The sequence below is a fragment of the Trichoplusia ni genome, chromosome 5 (genome assembly GCF_003590095.1).
Source record: "Trichoplusia ni isolate ovarian cell line Hi5 chromosome 5, tn1, whole genome shotgun sequence".
In the NCBI taxonomy this organism is placed as follows: Eukaryota; Metazoa; Arthropoda; class Insecta; order Lepidoptera; family Noctuidae; genus Trichoplusia; species Trichoplusia ni.
This window is the reverse complement of record NC_039482.1, coordinates 7,562,438-7,585,489: the sequence shown is the minus strand read 5'-3', so window position 1 is coordinate 7,585,489 and position 23,052 is coordinate 7,562,438. Positions and strand designations below refer to the sequence as shown.

The 23,052-nt window shown below is 34.5% G+C and overlaps 2 protein-coding genes across 4 annotated transcripts; one reads left to right on the top strand and one right to left on the bottom strand.

The window, feature by feature from the left end:
- Nucleotides 1-40: 40 nt before the first annotated feature.
- Nucleotides 41-6,061, bottom strand: LOC113494296 (thyroid transcription factor 1-associated protein 26 homolog). Its single transcript, XM_026872580.1, has 2 exons — nucleotides 5,841-6,061; nucleotides 41-1,250 (listed from the first exon to the last, which is right to left on the bottom strand). Exon 2 carries the CDS (start codon nucleotides 1,232-1,234, stop codon nucleotides 584-586), a length of 651 nt encoding a protein of 216 aa, XP_026728381.1. The 5' UTR covers nucleotides 1,235-1,250; nucleotides 5,841-6,061; the 3' UTR covers nucleotides 41-583.
- Nucleotides 3,474-21,282, top strand: LOC113494294 (probable sodium-coupled neutral amino acid transporter 6). Of its 3 annotated transcripts, none has more exons than XM_026872574.1 (9): nucleotides 3,474-4,049; nucleotides 13,398-13,574; nucleotides 13,996-14,116; nucleotides 14,436-14,548; nucleotides 14,967-15,099; nucleotides 15,701-15,863; nucleotides 19,127-19,295; nucleotides 19,857-19,982; nucleotides 20,059-21,282. In XM_026872574.1, the coding sequence occupies exons 2-9, from the start codon at nucleotides 13,409-13,411 to the stop codon at nucleotides 20,613-20,615; spliced, it is 1,548 nt and encodes a 515-aa protein (XP_026728375.1). In that variant the 5' UTR covers nucleotides 3,474-4,049; nucleotides 13,398-13,408; the 3' UTR covers nucleotides 20,616-21,282. The 3 variants fall into 3 exon arrangements, with proteins under 3 accessions (XP_026728375.1, XP_026728376.1, XP_026728377.1); XM_026872575.1 differs by lacking the exon at nucleotides 3,474-4,049 and adding an exon at nucleotides 6,247-6,402; XM_026872576.1 differs by lacking the exon at nucleotides 3,474-4,049 and adding an exon at nucleotides 11,978-11,991.
- Nucleotides 21,283-23,052: the final 1,770 nt, after the last annotated feature.

The window sequence follows — 23,052 nt, the reverse complement described above, 5'->3', positions numbered from 1 at the left end:
GAAACATACCTTAACGTAGATAAGAAAAATAATACAGCTATTTACTCACAGGCGTCACAATTTTTATTAATTCAAGTCACAGTACAAAACTTCAAAGTTACAACGATCCTTGATCGAGACACAACAAACCGCATACACGGACAATATAAAACTAGAAAGTTCATGGCTTTAACAGTCAAATCATATCACTCATAGCCACCGATGAGCTAATTAAAAAAGAACAAAAGGACACATTACCTGAGTAAATAACCATTATAATCGTAAACCTGAAACTGTAAATCAGATTGTGAACATTGCTTCGTAAATCGCTTATGTTCACGTGTGTATTTCAAAGATAATGGCGTATTAAAATAACTAGCCAGAGCTAAAGCACTAATACTACTCAAAGAATTGAGCGATTTCATTTTTAACCACTTGCTTTTTTGTCATTATGTAACAAATTTAAACACTAAACGATGTTATTCAGTTAATTTAAGGACTAAAAGTTTAACACTATCATAGATCGATTTCAAAAACCCGATCCACCGATTTAATTTTAAAAGTTCATTTTATTCTACTATTTGACCCTGTCGAGCAAATTTATCTATTTTGTGCTTTGGATTTTCTCCAAAAGGAGTTCCAGTCTGCCCGTCATCATGGGCTGACCCTTCTTCGTCTTCTTACTTAGTTTCTTAAACCGTTCCTGTTTTTTCTTTTTATATTCTTCCATTTTTTGTCTTTTTTCCTCCTTAATTTTCTCAATCTGTTGTTGCTTCTCTAGCTTTTCTTGTTTAACCTTTTTTAAGTGCTCCTTTGCTTTGTGGAAAGGATCTTTCTTAATTTTAGTTATCGTGACTTCGTTAGTTTTGTTTTCTGTATCTACTTTGTCTACTAAGTCGGGATGTCTAACGTATTTACCAGTTTCGTCGGCCCCATCTGTCTCCTCGTCGAAAGACTTGGGCTTGTAGGATCCTACGGTGGGATCATTTTTAACGTTTTTCCGATATTCCCGAATCAGTCTCTTCTTACGCTGCTCTTCCCACTGCTCAAGCTTGTACTTCTTGCTGTACTTCTTAAGGCGGTAAGCTTTCTTATCAAAAGGTTTTTTTTCTTTAATATCAAGACCTTTTCTGTTTTTATCTAACTCTTCTTGTCTCTTATTCTTACGGTTTACTATCTCATCTTTATCTTTCCTTTCTGGTTTGCCATTCTCCTTTTTCCTTTTTAAGAAAAACGAATCTCGTTTCTTTTCCATTTTAAATCAATCGGACCTATAAAGAAATAAAAAGGCGTGTTTGACAAAGGAAATAAAACAAAACAATTTAGAAATAATAGACTGCTAGTTTTTTCTGCCTTGATACATCTACGACAACACAAATATAAAGTGTTGCCATAGTCAAATATACAAATTAAGGGCTAGACTAAAATAATAAAAAAAAAATCTAATAAATGGTATGAGAATAAAAAATGTAATAAAATATTATGGCATTTCTCATGTCGGACTTAAATTATTTTAACACATAAGATATCCATAAGCTTATAATAAGTAAATATTTTAAAACATACATAGATATATATAGGCAGTCTTATTTATTTTTACCAAAATCACATGCAATAGAATTAGTAATAAACACGCCTTTTCATTTCACTACCGGACATATATAATAAATAAACCTATTTTTTTTATATTTGTCCTATTATGTATTTTAACCGTTTTAAATCATTTAAAGGTCTACACATTTCGTGTGCAATAAATAATTTTCTATATTCACGTATTTTGATGAAGGATTAATTTCAGGGTACTTATACGTAAGTAAGTTCAGTTACAATTCAATGCAATGAGAGCTGGTCAGGTGGCTATAGGAACGGACTTACAAAACCAGTGTTTTTAATTTATTATTTTAATATTATGTGAAAAGGATTTGCTTTCCTAATGAGATAATAATACCTTCATTTACTAGATTTAGGATCGACTATTTAGTGTTAATGGCATTGTGTGAAGTGTGAAGTTCGAAATTGTTGTGAAGCAAAGTCAATGGGGTTGCCATTGTGAGCTGATAATCGGTACTAACCCGTCGGCTTTATAGCCTGAATCAAAACATTCAATCTAGTTTTAAGACTTTAGATTTTTAATTAATGTTCTTGCTCTAGTATTCAATTAAATCGGATATAATTAGCTGCTCACAATAATTAAAACTTTGTAGTATATGACATAAAAGCCCTTACCAGCAGTAATTTATCTTGCAACCTACTTACGGAACTTTTTCTATCCGACTTTCGGACCTACGACCGCCTCATCTATTCGGCTCAGCTGACACGACTAAAACCATTTTTAAAACCTCAAACGCAAGAGAACCGTTGGCAAAATTATCCTCCTTAACTTCCCGGTTAAGGTTAATCAATCACTTGTCAAGTTTTAAGTCGTGATAATAGACATATTATTTTGGTCAACCAATCAGTCATGATCATTAAATTTGATAGCAGATTAAAATTAAATTGATAGATTAGAAATGTAGTTGTAAATCTGTATTCGTGAATTTAGGCTTTATATGGAATACGTTGTCTCATACACTCTATTAGTTGGAACTGAAGATTCTTCAAACCAGATTGCGCAATCCAATGGCAAAAACTGTCATACAAAGAAATTTAACAAAACTAGTTTCAAGAATATTTAACCTTTTAAAATCAGCTGCGTACTAAATATTAAATTGCCTTAAATATCGTCTCGCGGCCACTTTAGGTTGTTCCGAAGCTACCATATTACAGTTTAGTTCACGTATTGCTCAAACGCGGCCGTGGTGGCGCTATCGTCGCCATATAAAGTTCGCTTGCACTCGGTACGGATCAATATTTACAGACAGCCGCAATGGTACGCTTATTATACACAGATTGCTTCGTAGAATATTCAATTACCTATGATCGTTCTGTATCTATGTTTGTCATTTAAGTTTTGATTCTGACTAGATTTGAAATAGTTGGATTTATAATATGGTGTTCGAATTACTTATTTAAAAAATATTTTTGTTTAGTTAAAATATATTTGTATGAAAAAATACATTAATAAAACCAATTAATTTGATGGATAGTTAAAAATCTAATAAATGCTCTATTCTGTAACCATAAGTAAAATGCATTTTTTCGTGGAATCGATGACGCTCATGATTGATTGCCAATAGCACTTACAAATTTTATAATCAGCCGGCCCCAAAAAAAGAGTCAAATGGAATTAAGACCAAGTATTATAAAACAATCTTATGAAAATGAATAAATATAAAAAAAATAAATCATGTAATAATAAAGTGATTTTCTTATCAATTTTTATATTCGTTTAATCTGCATGATATGCTCGTTTTTGTTGTTAGTGATAAACTGCTGAACCTTGAAAAATCAGACTTATAAAACGTGTTTTTTTTTTATTATTCCTTATGTTACAGGAGTTAATATCGTAAATTAAATTAGAAATTTTTGCTTTAAATTTTTTTACGTCTCCTGCACTAAGAAATTTAATCCTTGGGGGTTTTCTTAAATATTTAAGTCGCATGCACAAAGCCATGCCATTAAAATGTGATTATAAGTCATATAAAAGTCTAAAAATAACAAGATCAACATTACTTTTAATTCACTGAAGTCTAATGTCTGCAATCAAGCTAAATAACATAGTTATTCATTGATCTGTCAATACCCGTACATGGCTAAGTACGGGCCTTAGAACATGATAAAAAAGCATACACTTGCCACCTTGTATAATACTGAGACTTGAGACTCCAAAATGCTATTGCCAGATCCGACACAATAACATTCTGAACTAATTGTCATTTTATGTTTGCATTTTAATAAATCCAGATAAATAACTCAAAACATATAGATAAGCAAGAAGGATTTAAGATACAAGTTTAAATACTGTTATAATTAATTTAATACACAAATAGTGATAATATGTTTGTACAGACATAATAACAATATAACAATTAAGTAGTATAATCTTATAGCAGAGAAGAATATAAAAGCATATCTCGGTGTCTCAAGACTTCATAATTATGTGGAAAAGGGTATTTACAAGTCTATATATTGTAAGTTTTTGTTTTAACCCTAATTTTGTTATTGAGGCACGTGGAGGTGCAAAACGCAATGTACCCTTCAAAGGGAACAATTGATTGCTTATTGATTATCTGTGATTATATTCATCATTTTTGTCCTTGTTATTTAAAGAGGGAATAGTAATAGGATTGCAGGACCAAATGGATTCAGTAATTGTGATGTAAAATATATCGATCATTTAATCAGCTGACTACTATATTAATATTGGCTTTATATTTTCTATTGATTAGGATTATAGATGAAAAAAAGCAAGCTTGCAGGTTTCTGGCAAGTGAATCAACATGAATATTTTTATCATTGTATTGTTATGTAATTGGTGTATAAATAGGTGTGATTAAATTGCATATTAATGTTTGAAAATACATTTAATACAAACAGATAATCTATAACTTTTAAGGTTATTTAAAGTTACAAAGACACAATTATTTCCTTGAAACATTCTAATGTCACTCTAGAGTTTATAAATAAAACTGTTTTAGCGTCTTGACCAGCAAAATTAGCAATCTTTTAATTATGAATTTACTAAAGTGTGATTTATTTTTATTAAAGTTGGAGCTTAAAATTAGAAGCCAGCTTAAACAGGTTTAGGTATAGATGCCAGATGAGTGCATGTTTGAGTGACATTTTTTGTTTTATTGTTCAGTTTAATTTTATATAATAATACCTTTAAAAAAATTGATTGATTTTACTGTACTATTCATAAATAAATAGGTTATGTACTGTTTTCATAATTCTCGGATACCACTAATAAACCAAGAAGATAAAATAGCTGTATAGAAATCTAGATTCAAGAATAATGCTATCTGATATAGAGACAAAGTAATTGATGATAAAATGTTTATTTGCTTGTTTTCTATAAAATTTTCATTATAATAGTCTATCTTTAGCTAGTCATGAGACATTTACAGGCTTGTTGCAACCTTTTTTTAAATTTAAGATATATTTAAGAGTTCTAGAATAGGCAGTGTAGCTTTCTTTGCCTAGTGATGTAGATGGGCATTAACATATTGGCATACATTCTCTATTTATAAGGTATTTAGTGTAAAATTATTTTTATATAATAGTATTGTAGTCAGCTGTGTAAATTAACCTGGTTTCAAGTTATTTTTCAGTTAAATTATATTGTATTTCATTTGAATCTATTATGCAGTTAAATATTATAATTAGGCAGTTAAGATAAATTATCAGTAAAACTATAAATAAATTAGCAATTTCAGATAAGATAGCTAGTTCAGTTTTTATATAAGTACAGCAGGTGTGATTGGTGATTGGCATACCTAGTGTTATCAGTCTATGGTGAAATATCATTCTTAAGTGATATGTCGATCTTACGTGAATAATATTATCATTCTGCCGAAGTTTATTTATAACATTGTAAGCGTTGTCGCTTGATTACTCATTTATATGGTAAAAGAGTGTTCGTTTCACAATAGCCGTGCGTTATCACTATCTAGAACAATATGCTGTGACGTAAATACCGTCACACGAACCAACGTGAATCAGGTGTTCTGTGCTCTTCTAGACTAAACGCTGACACCGAACCCCATCTGACCGAGTTTTCAAGGCAAAATGACGCGACATAACACTGTTTCAGTCAGTAAATACGATCAATAAAAAATATGAGCAAATTGAACTATCAATTAAAATGAACCTCAAAAGTAAACGTTGAGCCACAATGGTGGTTTAAAGCGTAAATTATATGGCTAAATGTATAAATATATGTATAATGCTACTAAATATTAATAATGAATGCTGAAACTTACCAAAATAAGCCACCCACTGGGTAGGCTTTGAATTATCGGCGGAATCTTGATTGTTTAGTTGCACTTGGCACAAAAAAACTTTACCACGGTTATTGAATTTAAAACGCGGTGTTTCGTGTTAAAAACTTTACCGACCATGCCCTAATGTGATATTTTTTGATAAATTTTTATAGGAAACGAAACCGACGTTTCGCTAAAATGTCACGAAAGGAGCGAGAAAGGGAAGGAAGGAAACGTTCAAAGCAGCTACGCCATCTACTTCAGTCTGTCAACTGCATATGTATTGATCAGCACGTAGAACGGAGCATGCGCGGTAGTTGATATAAATTATTGATCTCGAGTGTTTTATTAATTAAAACCTATTGTTGCTAATTAACACTTTATGAAAATGAATGCGTTATGAACTAGCTGGAAGACAACTAGAATACAACGATCATAAGCTACACTCACCTGGAGTATACGCATAGAAAACTTCAAATACGCACGACGTATCTCGGAACGTAGTTGTCTACCGCGGGCTCACGAACGGACTCACGGGGCATTTGGCCTTTACACAATGTAGGTATGTATAGAATAGAAGACTTCAGCGACATCTAGTGGCACGTGTTAATAAACTGATTGCCGCATTTCGCCTCTTACAGTGGCTAGATGGCGAATGGTTTGCAATTTTTTTAATTATTTCTTTATACTTAACACATGATCATTTTCTGTGACGAAAAGAGGTTACCTACCACAGGAAACTTTCAGAGAGAATAATTATGGGACATGGTATTATCACAGACTTTGAATATCACAATTCGTTTCAATTCGCGGTATTTTTAGATTCTAATCATAGGCTGCTTTTCCGGGACTGCACAGCACTTCGTTAAGTATTATATAATGCTAGATACATGAATCAATACTACTACTTGGTGCTTAAAGACTCCTCGAACGTCATTTAACTGAATTCGGCAAGGCTGGAAGCCAAACCCATCACGGCTTGAGAGTAGTCTAGGCTTTGCGATAGTTTTTCTGGTCTAATGCCATTCCTCTAGTCAAATAGGGTGTAACAACGAATAACTGGTCAAAAAACCCTAGGTAAAAGTACTGAATCATAAGGTAATAAATTCGTAAGTATTAGTATTCGTTTTAGAAAAAAAAATGTAAATCTTCAGATAACTGATTTTTTTCCTTCTTTCTTTTCTTAATCTTATTTTTAATAAGATATTAATTTAATTGGTTACCTACTTCTATTGGAAAGTGGATGAAAATAGACAGTACATGTACGCGACACCATGTCAACGTTCGCAATAGCCGCGTTGGTTACGCGTATTGAATTACAGTGGCCTGTATATTGGTACAGTCGAGTAGGAAAGTGATTAAGAGAGTCTTTTTGACGGTGAAAATATTTTATCAAAACTTATTTAATTAGTATTCGAAGTATGATTTCATGGTTTGTTTTTTTTTATAGATTCTTAGGCAGGTTAAAGTTCCACTGAGTACGGATCTATTTACTTAAACCTATTTGTTTTGATAATAGTAATTTGAGCCTACAAGTAAACATCATATTGCTGGGTAAAAGATTCTTATCATAGAACATTTTTAAGTAGGTATTTACTTAAATACGAATTTTGGATTAGGTACATTAAACACGTGACGAGATTCAAATAACCAATGCCACGTTAAAAGCTAGCAATATTAATATGATGATTATTATACTATAATATAATAAATTAATGATATTATCATGTAATATGTATGAAATGAAGCTGCATGTATTAATTTGATTATTATAGTAAAACCATATTTGTATACCTTCCAAGGTGAATCATAGTGCAACTAAAATGTAATTTTCCACCAAGTGTACCACCTATGTTTAACAAATAAATAAATTTGAATTTGAATTTGAAGGTGATGGCACTTCTTCTTTTCTAGCACTTAATGGCAAATGACAATAGGTATTTACAAAAGTTAGGGAAACGAAGGAATAGGAAAACTAACATAGAGGGGACAAAATAAGAAAATATGTTCAGGGCCCACATCTTTGCCACACCCACAAATCGGGTCAGAAGACTCAGACTCAGAATTCTTAATCTGCGGGACATCATCAATGTCCCAGACGCATCCGGACAAAATCGATGTCTCTATCTTGCCAAACTAGGACTCTAAAAAGTAGCTGAAGGCGCTAAAGCTTGCTAGCCAAACATAAACTAGAGAGTGATGTCGTTTTTTTAAGGAAGTGAAGGCCAACAATTTGTCAGTCTGCCTGTCAGCTAGTCAGATATATTTGGATTTATAAGCACAAATCTATCTGAACGACCTTGCAAAAAATTCTAGTATTTTTTAATAACATAATTACATGCAAAAATAATAATTAATTACATATCAATGAATATTATTAAGCTAACGTAGGTATAGATGTGTGTTTATGGCTAATTTATGCAAACTCCGAACGTGGTCCATTCATTTCAACATTTTTCGAAACGGGTTGCAGGTACCCTGTTTTAGAATAAATATATAATATACTAGCTTTTGCCCGCGACTTCGTTCCCGTGGGTAAAAGATATACCTAAGTTATGATTTATACCTGCCCTGTTTTATTCACATTTTCCATTGTATCTTCGCTCCTATTAGTCGCAGCGTGATGGTTTATAGCCTAAAGCCTTCCTCGATGAATGGTCTATTCAACACAAAAATAATTTTTCAATTTGGACCAGTAGTTCCTGAGAATAGCGCGTTCAAACAAACAAACAAACTCTTCAGCTTTATACATTAGTATAGAGTATAGATATAGATTACAATAATTTTGAATACTATTTATGTAAAGTTGAGCTTACCATGTGTTTTTTTCATTAATTATTTATAAATTGTTCTGCCTCTTTTACTACATTTTATGCAAATAAAGATTTTTGAAAGCTTTTAGTTCTATTTTTTCTCGAAAAGCGCGTCAAACATTTGCCGATGACGTCAAAGCTGAAAAGTCACTTGTTTCATTAAATTCAGAGTGGTTTTATTATTTATTAAATATTGCAAAATATCCAGTCCTAACTTTGGAAACAATTTTACATTCACAGATCAAAAATACCACAGAAAAATCACTATGTTACGCTAGAACGACGACATTTATCGGCACCTAAATTCACTATAATACTCGTATATATGCATTATTAATAAAAAAGAAGTTTGCATGTAGGTGTAGCCTAAATGTGAGAGGCCGCAGACCAATACCAAAGAAAAACTAACACAAAAATATCTAGGCTACTTATTTAAATAAAAGGCAGTTGATTAATTCCTTTCTTAAATTATACTACCTCATACAATTTTGAACCTAAAAAACCTAAGCCATGATAAAACTTCTTAGACTAAAATAAATTAAAAAACTTGCGCCGCTAAACGAAGGTCATCCAGACTTGCTTTCGGTTTTAAAATTTAAAAATAAGAACCCATTTAGAAGTCATTGATGTTATTGTGTGCCTGTGTCGTAAGATTAAAAATTTATTTTAAGGAATACTTAATAAAAGTGCAATTATTTGAAACTTTTTCGAAATAAGTCATGTAATCAAAAATAAAGTTGATTGTTTTATTATTTGTGTTCTAGTCAAATAATAGTTTAAATAATGGGTAAGTTCTTAAAGATTTAATCTTCGTTTAAATATGTATTTATCGGTTGTTAATCAATTATTAAAGCGGGAATAGGAACTTGTCTCCTCAAGTAAGGTAAGAGAATACTTTCACCTAATGCTCTGTATTTTTAGTTGATAGTTTTTCAATTGTACCTATTTAAATATTATTTATTACTGGCCTCGTCATAACTTGCATAAGGTCAAAATCAAGCACAAAAAATACAACTGGGCGAACATCTAGAATCTTGAAATAAAAAGCTCGCAACAAGTTCTAAGCTACCTAAAGTATTGTAATTTTATGTTTGCGGCTTTGCCACCTGTAGCGTTGCCAGGCGTCCGGATAAAGCCGGACATAGTTAGGCTTTTTGATTGCATGTCCGGCTAAAATAAACGGTGTCCCTCTTGTCCGGCTTTTGTTAGGCTTTTTACGATAAGTAAAATGGTAAAGTTATTTTTTTTAGTTAAAAAGATCTTATTTGTTCATAAATGTTTAATTACCTTGAATTTAATTTTATTGTGCAACTCAAAGAGAAAAAGTTTTTATTTTAATAATCAAAAAGACCTGATTTTACATAATAAATCCTCAATAATATAGGGTGTCCGGCTTTCTTAACCAAATGTCCGGCCAAACTGGCTGGTCTGTCCGGCTATTAGGTTTGGCGACCTGGCAACGCTAGCCACCTGGATGGCGGTTATACATAGTTACAAAACATAACCCTCCTTTAACGAAGTCGGTTTTTTTTCGGATGGGTTTTCATCAAATGATCTTGATGACTATTTGGGTTGAGCGGACATAAGTGTCAGACTTTTTCTGATTACAACTCATCCATGATCCTTTCTTTGCCCTTCGTGTACCGGGGCCGCGGTAAGGCTTTCGGAGAAAAACGCCGGAACGAAGTCGAATAAAAGTAGCCTAAGTGAAAGGTGCACAGCTTCCATTCCAAATTTCATCGAAAAGGCTTCAGCTGTTTGGGCGCGAAGACGTATCAAGTATACACACACATACTACCTATGATGGAAACTAGCTCTTAATAATGTAACATTAAGAAATACACATAAGAACATAGAAAAACTACTTCAGTCAAGCTCACCATCGTAAATCTGTTCTTGTATAATCACTCCTTAGTATAAAACCACTAAAAAGATATAAACTGGTGCCTCAAATTAATACTAGGGAAATAAATAGAAAAGTGTTTTGTACTCGATTGTACTCAGTTCATAACTTGCCCAATTGAAGTCGCCAGTCTATTGTGTTTCCGCGGTGCACGCTCCTGACAATACGGTGTTCCAAATATGAAATTGAAAAACAATAGTTGTCTGTGATATATTGTTTTTAAGATCTAGAGAAATTTTCAAAAGAGTTTTTATTACAAAATGTGCTATGTGAAAGTAAAAGTTATTGATTGAAGGAATCCTTTTAAGTTTGTACTTCATAATGAAGGGAATCGAGGTAACTATGGTAAAGGCTACCATGAATTAATTTACTATAATAGTGAGTACCTACGTACTTATGCTACAGAATATAGTGTTCTTGTCTCTTTAAAAAGAGATCCAGTTATATCCTCTTACGACCGACTCTTCGCCGGGTACCGGCGAGCGAAGAAATTAATTTTATAAAAACTTTTATCATTATTTACCTACCACGTCCTTAACACCGTGGAACTATGAAGAATTATTTTACTGTGTGAGACATAGACTCTACTGTTCTCTTTTAATCGGGAATTCTCCTAAGCGGATTTGCTGGGTCATGCAAGTTTCGTTTACCGCCGGACTTATACCGGTTTATACCACCACATTCTTTCTGCTTTTCTTGCCCAACGCACGTGGTGCCTTACTTGCAACTTAAGCACCCGAACTCATCAAAATCAGTACGGATTTTGATCCACTTTTTAGTACGGTGTAAATGACACTGTTCACCGCGGTCGGTGCCTGAAGAATTGTAAACGCATCGCAACGTACCGGCCAAAACACGGAAGACGTTGCACGGCAGCTCAGGTTTAGTCAGTAAGAGTCTGATACTATCCGCTTTCCTCCTCAAGGATTCCATGAGGATTCCCCCGCCTTACTAAAAATAAATGTTTGATTTTCACTAGGGTTCTACAGTCGGCTAGAAGAAAAGATTACCCACCTACAGTTAACATCCAACACTTAAAATAAGACTATTACAGTTGTAGACTAGTACACTATTACAGTGATTAGTACACTATTAGTAGACTATTACAGTTGTTGTCGCTCTACATGGTTTAGTACGCTATCTCGCTTACACGAAAGCAATCTCTCAATTATCTCATTCTCTCTATAAATTGATAGAATAGGTACCTAGTTTTTTTACTTATTACACATTCGGCAAAAATCACATTCAAGGAAACCACTTCAGAAAGTCCTCTAACATAAAGGAATTCCACGAGTAAAATAATGTAACGGTTTACTCACGCGTATTTATCGGGGTAGCCGAGTCAAACAGTTAGACTCGCGATCCCACCGCGTCTGCTCATGATTAAGGACTCCGGTTGGGTCCGAAACTAGTCGGGCTACCCCGATAAATACGCGTGAGTAAACCGTTACATCATTTAATAAAGGGTGAATTTCCCGGACCCAAAAATTGCGTGGCATCGATGAAATCGGTACTAAAAAGCATTGTTATAATGTTCTAACATTTTTTTTTAGGTAGATGACATAAAAATCTATCTGTAGCACTAAATATTTTATTAATATAATTAATAGGTTTTCCAAAAAAAAAAGTTAAACCACATAATCTTTCATCGCCGTGTTTGTCCACGACTCACCTTGATGTATTAAAGTCATCATTGATCAAAAATGTATCGTTATTTATATTAAAACTTAGTTTTATTTGGTTCGTGAATAGTTAGAGTATTGACTCGGAATACATTTATTCAAATATTTACACAATACAACGTATGGTTAATAAAAAACCATTTGTCCCAGAACTACCTTTCATCGCCATGTCCTAAACATATTTGAGAATATTGCATATTCTAACGTTTTGCGTCGCTCCCGTTTTGCGTTAAACGTTGCATATAAGTAACGTCGAAAGGCTAGACAAGGAACGACGTGTGTACGTGCCTGCGTTTTCGAGCTATAATTAAAAGTATTCAATTTTTTTGGTACTGGACATTTTTTCTTTCATCGCCGTGGATAGGTCTAACTTCTATTTCAATAAGTTTTTAATCTCGATTGAGCATTCAATACAATGCCATTTATATTTAGCTTATTTGTAAAGTGTTCATTACTGTGAATTATTACCAGTTTTTTAGTAAATTGAATTATACCCCTTGATTTTCATCGCCGTGCTCTCATTTCCGTGGTTTCCGTGGACAAAATTTGCTATGGCAATGAAAAAAAATACACGGGAATGAAAAAAATATCATCGCCGTGCCTTGTAAAACAGTTTCCTTTCATTGCCGTGGCCACGTGTTTCATTTCCGTGACTTATGTTTGTTTCGCCACTAGACAGGAATGTATCTATTTATAGTTATATTATAAAAATAATATCATGTGTGACTGGATTTTTACACATTATATTCTATTATTATTGCGTATAAATTAATAGTATTTATTTTTGTTTCAATGATTAACTTTATCATTTAAATATTCTTGTACACTATAATAACATTTCATTGCCATGGACGCCTGTTTCATTGCCGTGCATGCATGTTTCATCGCCGTGGCACGGAATTTTCAATCTTGTATATCTCGTTAGTTTTTTAAGCTATCTGCTAGATATTAAGCAAAACTGCATATCTGATCGAAAACTTGAGAAAACACTATTTTTTATTGTTCTAAAGTTGAAGAATAAAAAATCCACGGAAATGAAGATTTTTTTGGACCTGTTGAAATTCACCCTAAAGAATCTTTCTCACCATAGTTACTTACTTACTATCAAAAACGAGTAAAGGGGTCGTACAATATTTGGACAAAATTCTCTATCTTTCAGCTAATTTCGCAATGACGGAAATGACGTACAGCAAGCCGACGTTAGTAATGAGCCACCACGACTACACCGTCGGGGAGACGACCGGCGGGCTCAGCGTGTTCTTCACAATCCTGTGTATCATCGACCTGTTTGGAGTCTTCCCAGTCATTACCCTGCCCAAAAGCGTTATAATGTGTGGTAGGTGTTAAGACATTTCTAAAAGAGCTTTTGTAATCCTAATGAAGTAAGCTATCTAATTCAATCTTGGATGTGGATCGGTTAAGACAAATCTGCCAGATATATACACTTGAATGGAAAAGATGATTATTTAGTCTAGTCTAATCTTGTCTTATATAGTAAGCTCGTATTTCGTGATAATGAAATTGCATTTGTTCCTTAAGGCCTACATAACATACAAAAAATATTCTCCCTCTCTCTCTGCCTCAAGCTGTTTGATCAGCTCAAATTAAGGCTAAACAAAACAGCAATATTTTTACTGTAGACCCCTCACTAAATACAGAAGCGTTTATTAAATACATATTTGCTCATTGTTGAAAGTCCAGGTATATATAACCATCAACCGAAGAGACATGATATATATATATTTATTTTTTCACAGGTATATATGCCGTACCTCTGGTCCTGGGCGTCTTCGGTCTCCAGCTGTACACAGCGGTCCTCCTGGGCAGGAGCTGGCTGTTAGCGCAAGAGATCAGCCCTCAGATAAAGGAAAAGAACAGGTAGCAACAAGTAACGTTTATGACCAATACTAAAAATATGTAGGTTATGGAAGATATCTCAAGTTAAACAGGTCTTACCCAATCGCGCTTTTAAAACTAGTGTGAGTTTCTCCAGCTAGGGTTCTGACTATAGTGGTTATAGCTGCAGCTGTGGTTAATTAAAAAAAATGTTAGGTAATTGTATTTAAAAACAGACACACGTGTATTTGATTTTTGGTATTCTTGATCTTGGTCTTGATACCGACACAAATAATAATAATTTCCCATTCCGACACTGACATTTTGTTTGAATTTGTGTAAGATCATTTTCCAATTCTAGGTTCCCTTATGCGGCGATAGCAGAATTAGCTTACGGTGTGCCGGCAAAGAGGATGGTGACGTTTCTTATTGACGCAGCGATCTTCGGATCAGGAGTACCGAACTTTATAATTGGTGAGCGATCTGTGTGACTACTCCAACAGCAGTATTTTTTATTACACACACGATTAATATTACATACTTCAAAAGCGACTTCATTTAAAAAATACTAAGCAAACCCTGAAAACATTATTGGGACCAAATGGCAGCTATTTCGCGTTTAAACTGAAAAAGGAATGAACAAAATCGGTTCATCTAGTCCGAAGTTCCGACTACTTCTGACGTACCTAACAAACATAAAAAATAATTATATGGACGAATTGCGAACCTCTTTCTGTTCGAAGACGGTTGAAAATGTACCTTTAATTTTAATTTGATCTTCGTCGTTTCTTAGTTTTTGAATTTAGATGCTTCTAGAATATTTATTTAAATATTCTGCTATTTCCAGCTTACCAAATTTACTATACTGTAAATCTTTCACTGTCGTATCCAGCGGCACAAACGTTACAGATCTTCTGGTGGAAGATCTCAGGTGGAGAGGTGGGCATCACGTACTGCGTGTGGATGGCCATACTCGGGCTGCTGCTGTGCCCCGTCATGTGGCTCGGATCGCCCAAGGATATGAAGTAAGTGCTGGAAACTTATATGAAAAGTTCTGATGCTTCCAAGCGTTCCAAAATTGCTGACTTTCGGCCATGTCGTTTGACTGAACGGATAGTCGAGTGGTGAAGGTCACAGCGCCAAAGCTACTGTGTCGTGGGTTCGATCCCCGCGTAAGACAAGCATTGGTTTGATCTACGAATACTTATTTATAGGGCTTGTGTTGTGCATGCAACTACGTTGTGTACAGGGTGTCCTTAAAAAAAATGACAAAATGACAAAAACGATGTAATGTAGAAAATGTAATAAGTAACTAAAAGAAGAAGTTTGCAACGATATCTTTGATTTTTAGCTTAGGAAGTAACTAGTTGACACCGAACACTTAATAAAAACTTTAGTTTTAAAGTAATAATAACAGGACTTGCAATTGCGTAATTTTGCAAGAAAATCAAAGTATTCTGTAGGTATTGAGTGAAGATATTTTAGTCTTTAAGGTTTCGCATCTAAAGGGTGAAAACGTTTGGCCTATTTTTTTGTAACCCTCAGGATCGCGAATTTAACTCGCACTTGTACGGTATTTTATATTTTAACTTGCTGCTTGTAACCTACTTAAATACTTCTTTCCAGGCCTATAGCTATAACATCGGTGTTCATTGTGACGACGGTGGCTGTGACTACGTGGACCTGCATTCTCAGGGACACCACATCAGCAGCTCCAGTAGGCAGCGTGTTCGACGGACAGCCCGAGTTGGAGGACTTCCTTATAGCATACGGGATTTTAGCCTTTCAGGTAAGTGTACGAAATAATACTTTGAACTTTTTTCATTTTTCCCGACTATCGTTTGATAAAAGAAATGTCTGTATAAGTACCGTTTTCAACTTGATTTTTGATGATATGTCGGAAAAATCTTTAAGAAACACCATTGTTTAAAGACTTGGGCTCAATAGAGCTTTTGGTGTAATTTTCTTCAATCATGAACTGCAATTTTCGTCATCACAAGTCACTGGGTGTAATATAATATATGGATGTGACCCGGGATACTTAAAGTCTTTGCTTGATTAGAATGGGACACACCCCATTCTAATCTTTTTGTATGATTAACCTTGTCAGAGTTTGACGGGACTGTAGGCCCTGAAATTATGTTATATTTAATAAAAGAAAGTATTTAGAAAATAAAAACGTAGTTTATATTTTGAGAGAATTTAAAACATAAGACACAGACAGTCAGATTGTCAAAGACTATAAAAAGTAAATAAGTACTAAAATAAGGTTCAATATTTTCATATTTCAACACTCTCACCAAATTTGAACCCTTTTGACTTAAATACACAGTAGAATATAAACAGAAATCTGAACTCATAAAACATAAGCATGAAACATAACTAAGTTTGAAAACTCAGTACAAAAATAATAATTATTTTAGTTTCTTCATGCCAATTTTACTCCTAAGGTACTGGAACTTGTCTCTAGACAGAGCTTTGGTGAATATGTCAGCACTTTGTTCTTTGGTACAAACATAATTTAAATCTATATGTTTTTCATTGTACTTTCCCTTAATGAAATTATACTTTACATCAATGTGCTTGCATCGTTTGTGATAATCCACATTTTTAATCAAACAAATTGCACTTTGATTGTCAATGTTTAAGTATATAGAATCTTGATTAAATTCACCAATATCTAATAACAATCTTTTTAACCACAAAGCTTCTTTTGTCGCAGAACAAGCAGCCATGAATTCTGCCTCTGTGGTAGATAAAGCAACACTTTGTTGGCGTTGCGTAGCCCATGTTATAGCAGCTCCATTTTTTATAAACACATACCCAGTTAATGATTTTCGACTGTCAATGTCTTTAGCAAAATCTGCATCACTATAACCTTCAACTTTATTCTGCTGGGATGATGTGTAACACAAGCCATAGTCGATGGTTTCTTTTAAATATTTCATTATTTTCTTGACTACGTTCCAATGAGTGTGATCAAAACAATTAATTGAGAAAAGCTTGAAATTCATTGCTTAAGTACTCAGTCCCATTATCTGTGCGGAGAGTTTTTATTGTCAAAACCAGTTGATTTTCAACTAATACTTTAAATTCTTTAAATTTTCCGAATACCTCAGATTTACTTTTTATCAAGTATACATATACTTTCCTGGTAAAATCATCAATAAAAGTAAGAAAGTAGCGAGCTCCTCCAAGAGACGGTATCTCCGTTGGACCACAGACATCGGAGTGAATAAGTTCTAGCTTTGCTTGAGCTCTGGAACCCTCCGAAGGGAAAGGAAATCTTGTCTGTTTCCCTTCAATGCATGAGATGCATATCACTTTATCTGTATTTTCTAATTTGAGTCCTGCACTTTCCGATAGTTTATTCAAGTCTTCAAAATTTAAATGTGCCATTCTCTGATGCCATAAAAAAGGATCGACTGCTGAAGCAGATATGTATGCAGGAACACTATGTGTAACCAGCCTGTACATATTGTTTATCACATCAGCAGCTGCAATTTGTTTATTTTCTTTCAGGATTTTACAACCTCCTTTGTCAAATTCCACTTGACAACCATTTTTTATAATCTGACTGACGGAAAGAAGGTTGGTTTCCAACTCAGGAACATACAGAACATTCTGTACCTTGATAGTCTCTACCTTGCCTTGCACATTGACAACTTTGATATCTATCTTTCCACAGGCCTTCACAACTAGCTTATTGTCATTAGCTACCCTTATTGTGGAAATCAGAGGGGTAGTTTCATCATAAAGCAAGTCACGGTTCATTGTCATGTGCATTGATGCGCCAGAATCAATGTACCAATTATTGTCGTTGTTCATTGTAGCAGACAACACGGCAACATAACTGGAATCTGTGTTCCCGTTGGGCTTCTGTTCCTTTTTCTTATTTCGGCAATATTTACTTACGTGCCCGTACTTATTGCACACATAGCACCTTGGACCTTTACCAATTTTAACTTGAGCTTGTTTGACACGCTGATTTCCCTTGCTTTTCACATATAAAGCACTAGACTCAGAGTTTCTCACATCTTGCAGAAGCTTTGTCTTCACTGAATCAGCCGTTATAGTCACACCGGAGCTTTCTAGTGCCATAATCATTGGTTGATACATTTCTGGTAGACCTGCCAGTAATAAGGTCCCAAGCCATTCATCATTAACTTCGAAACCTATGTTCCTTAGCTTATGAGCAGTGGTCATAATCTTGTTAACATAATCTTCAATGTTCAGACAATTTTTCAATGTATTAATCAGATCTCTCAACAGACCAACTCGGCGTGTTAATCCTTTGTCATCGAAAGCTTTGGCTAAGTTATCCCAGACTTCTTTTGCTGTTTTGGCTTCTTGAATGTGTACATAGTTGGTGGGATGTACTAATAGGATAGTTTTTGACTTTGCTTTTGTATCGAGTTTGGGATCAAAGCTGTCTGTTGCGGTGACACAGCACCACAATTCCTCATGTTCAAGGTAGGTTTGCATCGCAAACCGCCACGTAGGATAGTTTTCTCTTCCTGTTAGCTTTTCAATCAGTGCCATCGTATTATTCGACGCCATTTTTGCTAATGAAGAATATTGAAAACGCGTGCCGAGTTTTGATGTAATATACGGAACTACACCGTTTTTATACTTTTTACTTCACTTTTACGCAATGTACAGGTGGTCTGGGCCCATAACCTGTTATATTTAATAAAAGAAAGTATTTAGAAAATAAAAACGTAGTTTATATTTTGAGAGAATTTAAAACATAAGACACAGACAGTCAGATTGTCAAAAACTATAAAAAGTAAATAAGTACTAAAATAAGGTTCAATATTTTCATATTTCAACAAATTACTTGAAAAATCTTAGGTGCGCTCATTATATCACGGTTTATTATCTCACCGTTTTTATCAAGTGATAATAAATAAGACGCATATGAAATGACATTGATGTGTGCATGGAATGGATTCGACCCTCCGATCTTCGACTTGAGCTAGTTGTCACTACCAGAGTGCCTCTGTGTTTTAGGTATATATTTCCTTGTTTTATATATTCAGTTGTTTTCAGTTCGACATCCACCCCATGCTGCTGACCCTGCAGGTGGACATGAAAGACAGTAAGAAGATCAACATGGCGGTGCTGGGCGGGTTCGGCGCGACGGGACTCATGTTCGCCGTCACCACCGTGCTGGCCGCCGCGCGCTACGGGAACGACCTCGACAGTAATATATTGCAGAGTGAGTCTTATGTTAGCACAACGAGTTTGCATTGTTTGACCTCTTGAATTGCCCTGTGAATTTAGTGATAGGGTATTTGTAAAAAAAAGTACTACGTATTTTTTTTTATCATCATCATCACCTCAGCCTATAGCTGTCCACTGCTGGACATAGGCCTCTCCATTTGTTCTCCAGCGCAACCGATTCATTGCCACCTGCAAAATCATAAATTTTCTAAACCTAAACAAAAAATAACCGACGTCACTTACCAGTAAGCCTTATTCCTAGCAAGTGCTGTTACCAGCCCTGACTACCATACTTTTTATCATCTTTCTAGCTTTTTAGTGGTGTGACAAAATGAAAAATACGTATTCAAAATTATTCGTCGTCGTGGAAGAATTCGGGGGAGGCCTTTGTCCAGCTGTGGGACGCAGTCCGCTAGAATTTTTTGTTTTTTCGAAATTTTGTGACGGATTTTTTTGCCTTTTGCTATAGAACAGAACTACTATCTAAAGAACATTTTAATGCTAAGAAAGTGTTTATTTCCGCAATGCGTTAATAACATGAGAGATTTTGCTCCAGGTATCCCATCATCAATCCCGCTATACCTGATGTCTCTGCTGGTGACGCTGCAGCTGTGTTTGTCGAGCGCCGTCAGCCACTCCGCTCTGTTCCAGCACATAGAAGACTTATTAAGGATCTCCAGAGGTAAGCACTTGTTTATATTACTAGGAAATGTTATAAAGTACTATTTTCAAATATTAATACAGTGTTATTGTTTCAGACTTCTGCTTCAAACGTTGTCTAATCAGATCCAGTATTGTGGCCATGGCTGTATTCCTGGCCGAATCCGTTCCAAGATTCGATCTAGTCATGGGCCTAGTTGGTTCAACGTTAACCGGGCCCCTTATGTTCATCTGTCCACCCGTATTTTTCCTCAAACTGTGCTACATCAAATCCAAAATGGTTTCGAGTAGTCCTTGCAATGGATACCATAAGATCACGAAAAAAATAAACGGTTACCAAAATGGCGGAACTAATGGCGACCTGTCAAAATTCCCGCTTATAACTGACGGTTTAGAAAATGGTTATAAAACTTTTTCTGATACGTCGATGACGACTATACAATATGTTGTTGAAGAGAACGAGTACGCTATCAAATGGTATGATGTTGTTTTAGCCTTGATAGTGATGACTATAGGTATCGTGGCGACAATAGTGGCTACTTATTCGAGTTGGTCGAACTCTATAGCTTATGCTACGTTCAGTCCTCCATGTATTTTAAATTCAACCGCTGCCGCCCGGAGTTTCCTTGAATTACCTATGAAATTTGCTATTTAGGTAGCTAGGGTTACCAGATAAATGTAAAATAGGTATTAAATACTAGTGATTGCAGGAAAACGGCTTCTCAACCCTTCTTCCATGACAAAATTAGTTAGTACTTACGACATTAGGTTACACACGGTTCTCACATGGATTTTAATTCATGGAGTAGGTAAATAAGGTAAGGATTTGCATGAGTTGAGTAAAACGTGCTTGATCTGGTAAAATGAGCAAAATGTGTGAACCGTGTGTATTGATATCTATAGAAATTTGGTACCTTAGGTACTTACGTACTACCTACCTACGTACTTGTTTGTTTGTTAGTGATTTAAAAGATTGTTACGAGAACCGACGTGTGTTAAGTACTCTTAAAATGATTTCTGTAGGTTTAAGTTCTTGTAATTTCGATAATGTTATTTCCCAATGCATTTATTATGAAAAGTTATAAGTAGGTAAGTAACTTTAAAGGGTACATCATAATTTGCTAACATCTAGCTAGGAATCTATTTACTTAATTATAACTAATGTATCCGAATTAATATACTACATAGTACTCAGTGTCTTTTAGTGGATAGAAAAAAGGTCAGAAAACTAAAAATACAACAAGAATTCCGTTAAGTTTACTTAAATGTGTTACTAATTACTCTGAGACATGACTAAATAAAAAAACTACAGTATAATTAAATCGTGTTTTATTCAATATTACAAACAATTCGTATTACAGGTATGCTTCAGTCGGCGGTAACTAGGTACGCTAAGTTTGAAGTTAAGGCGTTGTATGTTTATGTCAAAATTACATAAATGATTAATTTGAAATAGAGTTCAGCTTTGCTGGCTAGACTTTTTGACAAAGGTAACCTGTCAACATGATCGCGTTAATTTCCCATTTACATAATCCAAGCCTTCCACAACTCAATAGTACTACAAAATATAATTTTGGCATAAATCCTGTTTTATGTTTTTTTAGGAAAGGCAATACAGAATTGAAACGCATTGCTACGCACCGGGCAAAACGCGGCAGACGTAGCAGCGGTTCAGGTTTAGTCGGTAAGAGTCTGACACTACCAATTTTCTCCTCTGAATTGACAATAGTGGACATTATTTTGTCAAATATTATACCGATGAATATTAGTTGTTTCTTTCATCATTAAGTCATGTTGTTATGTGTTTTTATAATAACTATCGTGAGATTGATTAATTATTAAATGATGTAACGGTTTCATCATCGCGATCCCGCCGCGTCAGCTCATGATTAAGGACTCCGGTTGGGTCCGAAACTAGTCGGGCACCCGCGATAAATACGCGTGAGTAAACCGTTACATCATTTAATAATGTTGTTATGTGATTTCAAAATGTCAACTTAAGTAAAACAGCTTTTTAATTTATTTTTCTAAATCACTATATTTTTAAAGTAAGCACGATAGGTGCTTACAACGTTTTAAGACGGATAGGTTAGAGCTAGGCTCAAACACATAATAATTATTTTCCCAGCAGTGGGCAAAACTAGGCTAAAGTGAAAAGATACTAAAATACAATTATAAATGCATAATTTTATAGATTATGTGATGAGGCAATACAAAGTATTATTTTACATCCTCTTTATTAATCTATGTACCTATATTTTTATTTTAAGAAATAAATCAATATTCAATACAAATTATTTGATAATACAATAAAGTAATTAAGATTTAGATAAGTTATAGACAATGATTGTAGGAATACATATCTATACAATTTAAATTCAATTCGCCTTTGCAAGTTAGCATTTTCTTTAATAATATTGGTAACGACTACCAGTCTTACCACGTACGGCGGTCAGGGCCCCAATTCTGCTATTTACAATGGCCGATGAATGAATAGCAATTGGATTAAATTTGAAATTATTCCTATTCTCTTATGCATTTTGTATAGACAATAATTGTTAAAATTTATTGTGGTGACCTTGAGTGTGCAATCCAGTACTGATTTTCAAATTATTATACAGTAAAAATGCTTAAGAGAATACAAAAAACGCCACTTTAAGCCAATTTTCATTAATTCATCGGCTATTGAATTGAAATAGCAGAATTGGGGCCCAGAGCTGGATACAGTATCTCTACTAATATTATAAATGCGATTGTAACTCTGTCTGTCTGTCTGACTGATACGCTTTCACGTCTAAACCACTGAACCGATTTTAATGAAATTTGGTACAGAGATAGATTTGACCTTGAGTAAGAACATAGGATAGTTTTTATCCCGGACTTTTGAGGAGTTATCTTGGAAACGCGATATAACCGACATCGACGCGAGCGAAGCCGCGGGCGAAAAGCTAGTTACACATAAAACTTTCATCCCTTCTTCGTGTAAGACATGCAGACGAAGAAGCGAGACGATGGTCTATACTTTGTAGCGCTCTATCCCACTTCAACAATAGGTGTAAGGTTTTAGGTCCCGCCACAAACAATTTACCTAC

Coding starts and splice junctions, on each gene's coding strand:
- LOC113494296 (XM_026872580.1), bottom strand. CDS start 1,234: ATGGAAAAGAAACGAGATTCGTTTTTCTTAAAAAGGAAAAAGGAGAAT.
- LOC113494294 (XM_026872574.1), top strand. CDS start 13,409: ATGACGGAAATGACGTACAGCAAGCCGACGTTAGTAATGAGCCACCAC. Junction 13,575..13,995: donor CAAAAGCGTTATAATGTGTG/GTAGGTGTTAAG, acceptor ATTTTTTCACAG/GTATATATGCCGTACCTCTG. Junction 15,100..15,700: donor GGATCGCCCAAGGATATGAA/GTAAGTGCTGGA, acceptor ACTTCTTTCCAG/GCCTATAGCTATAACATCGG.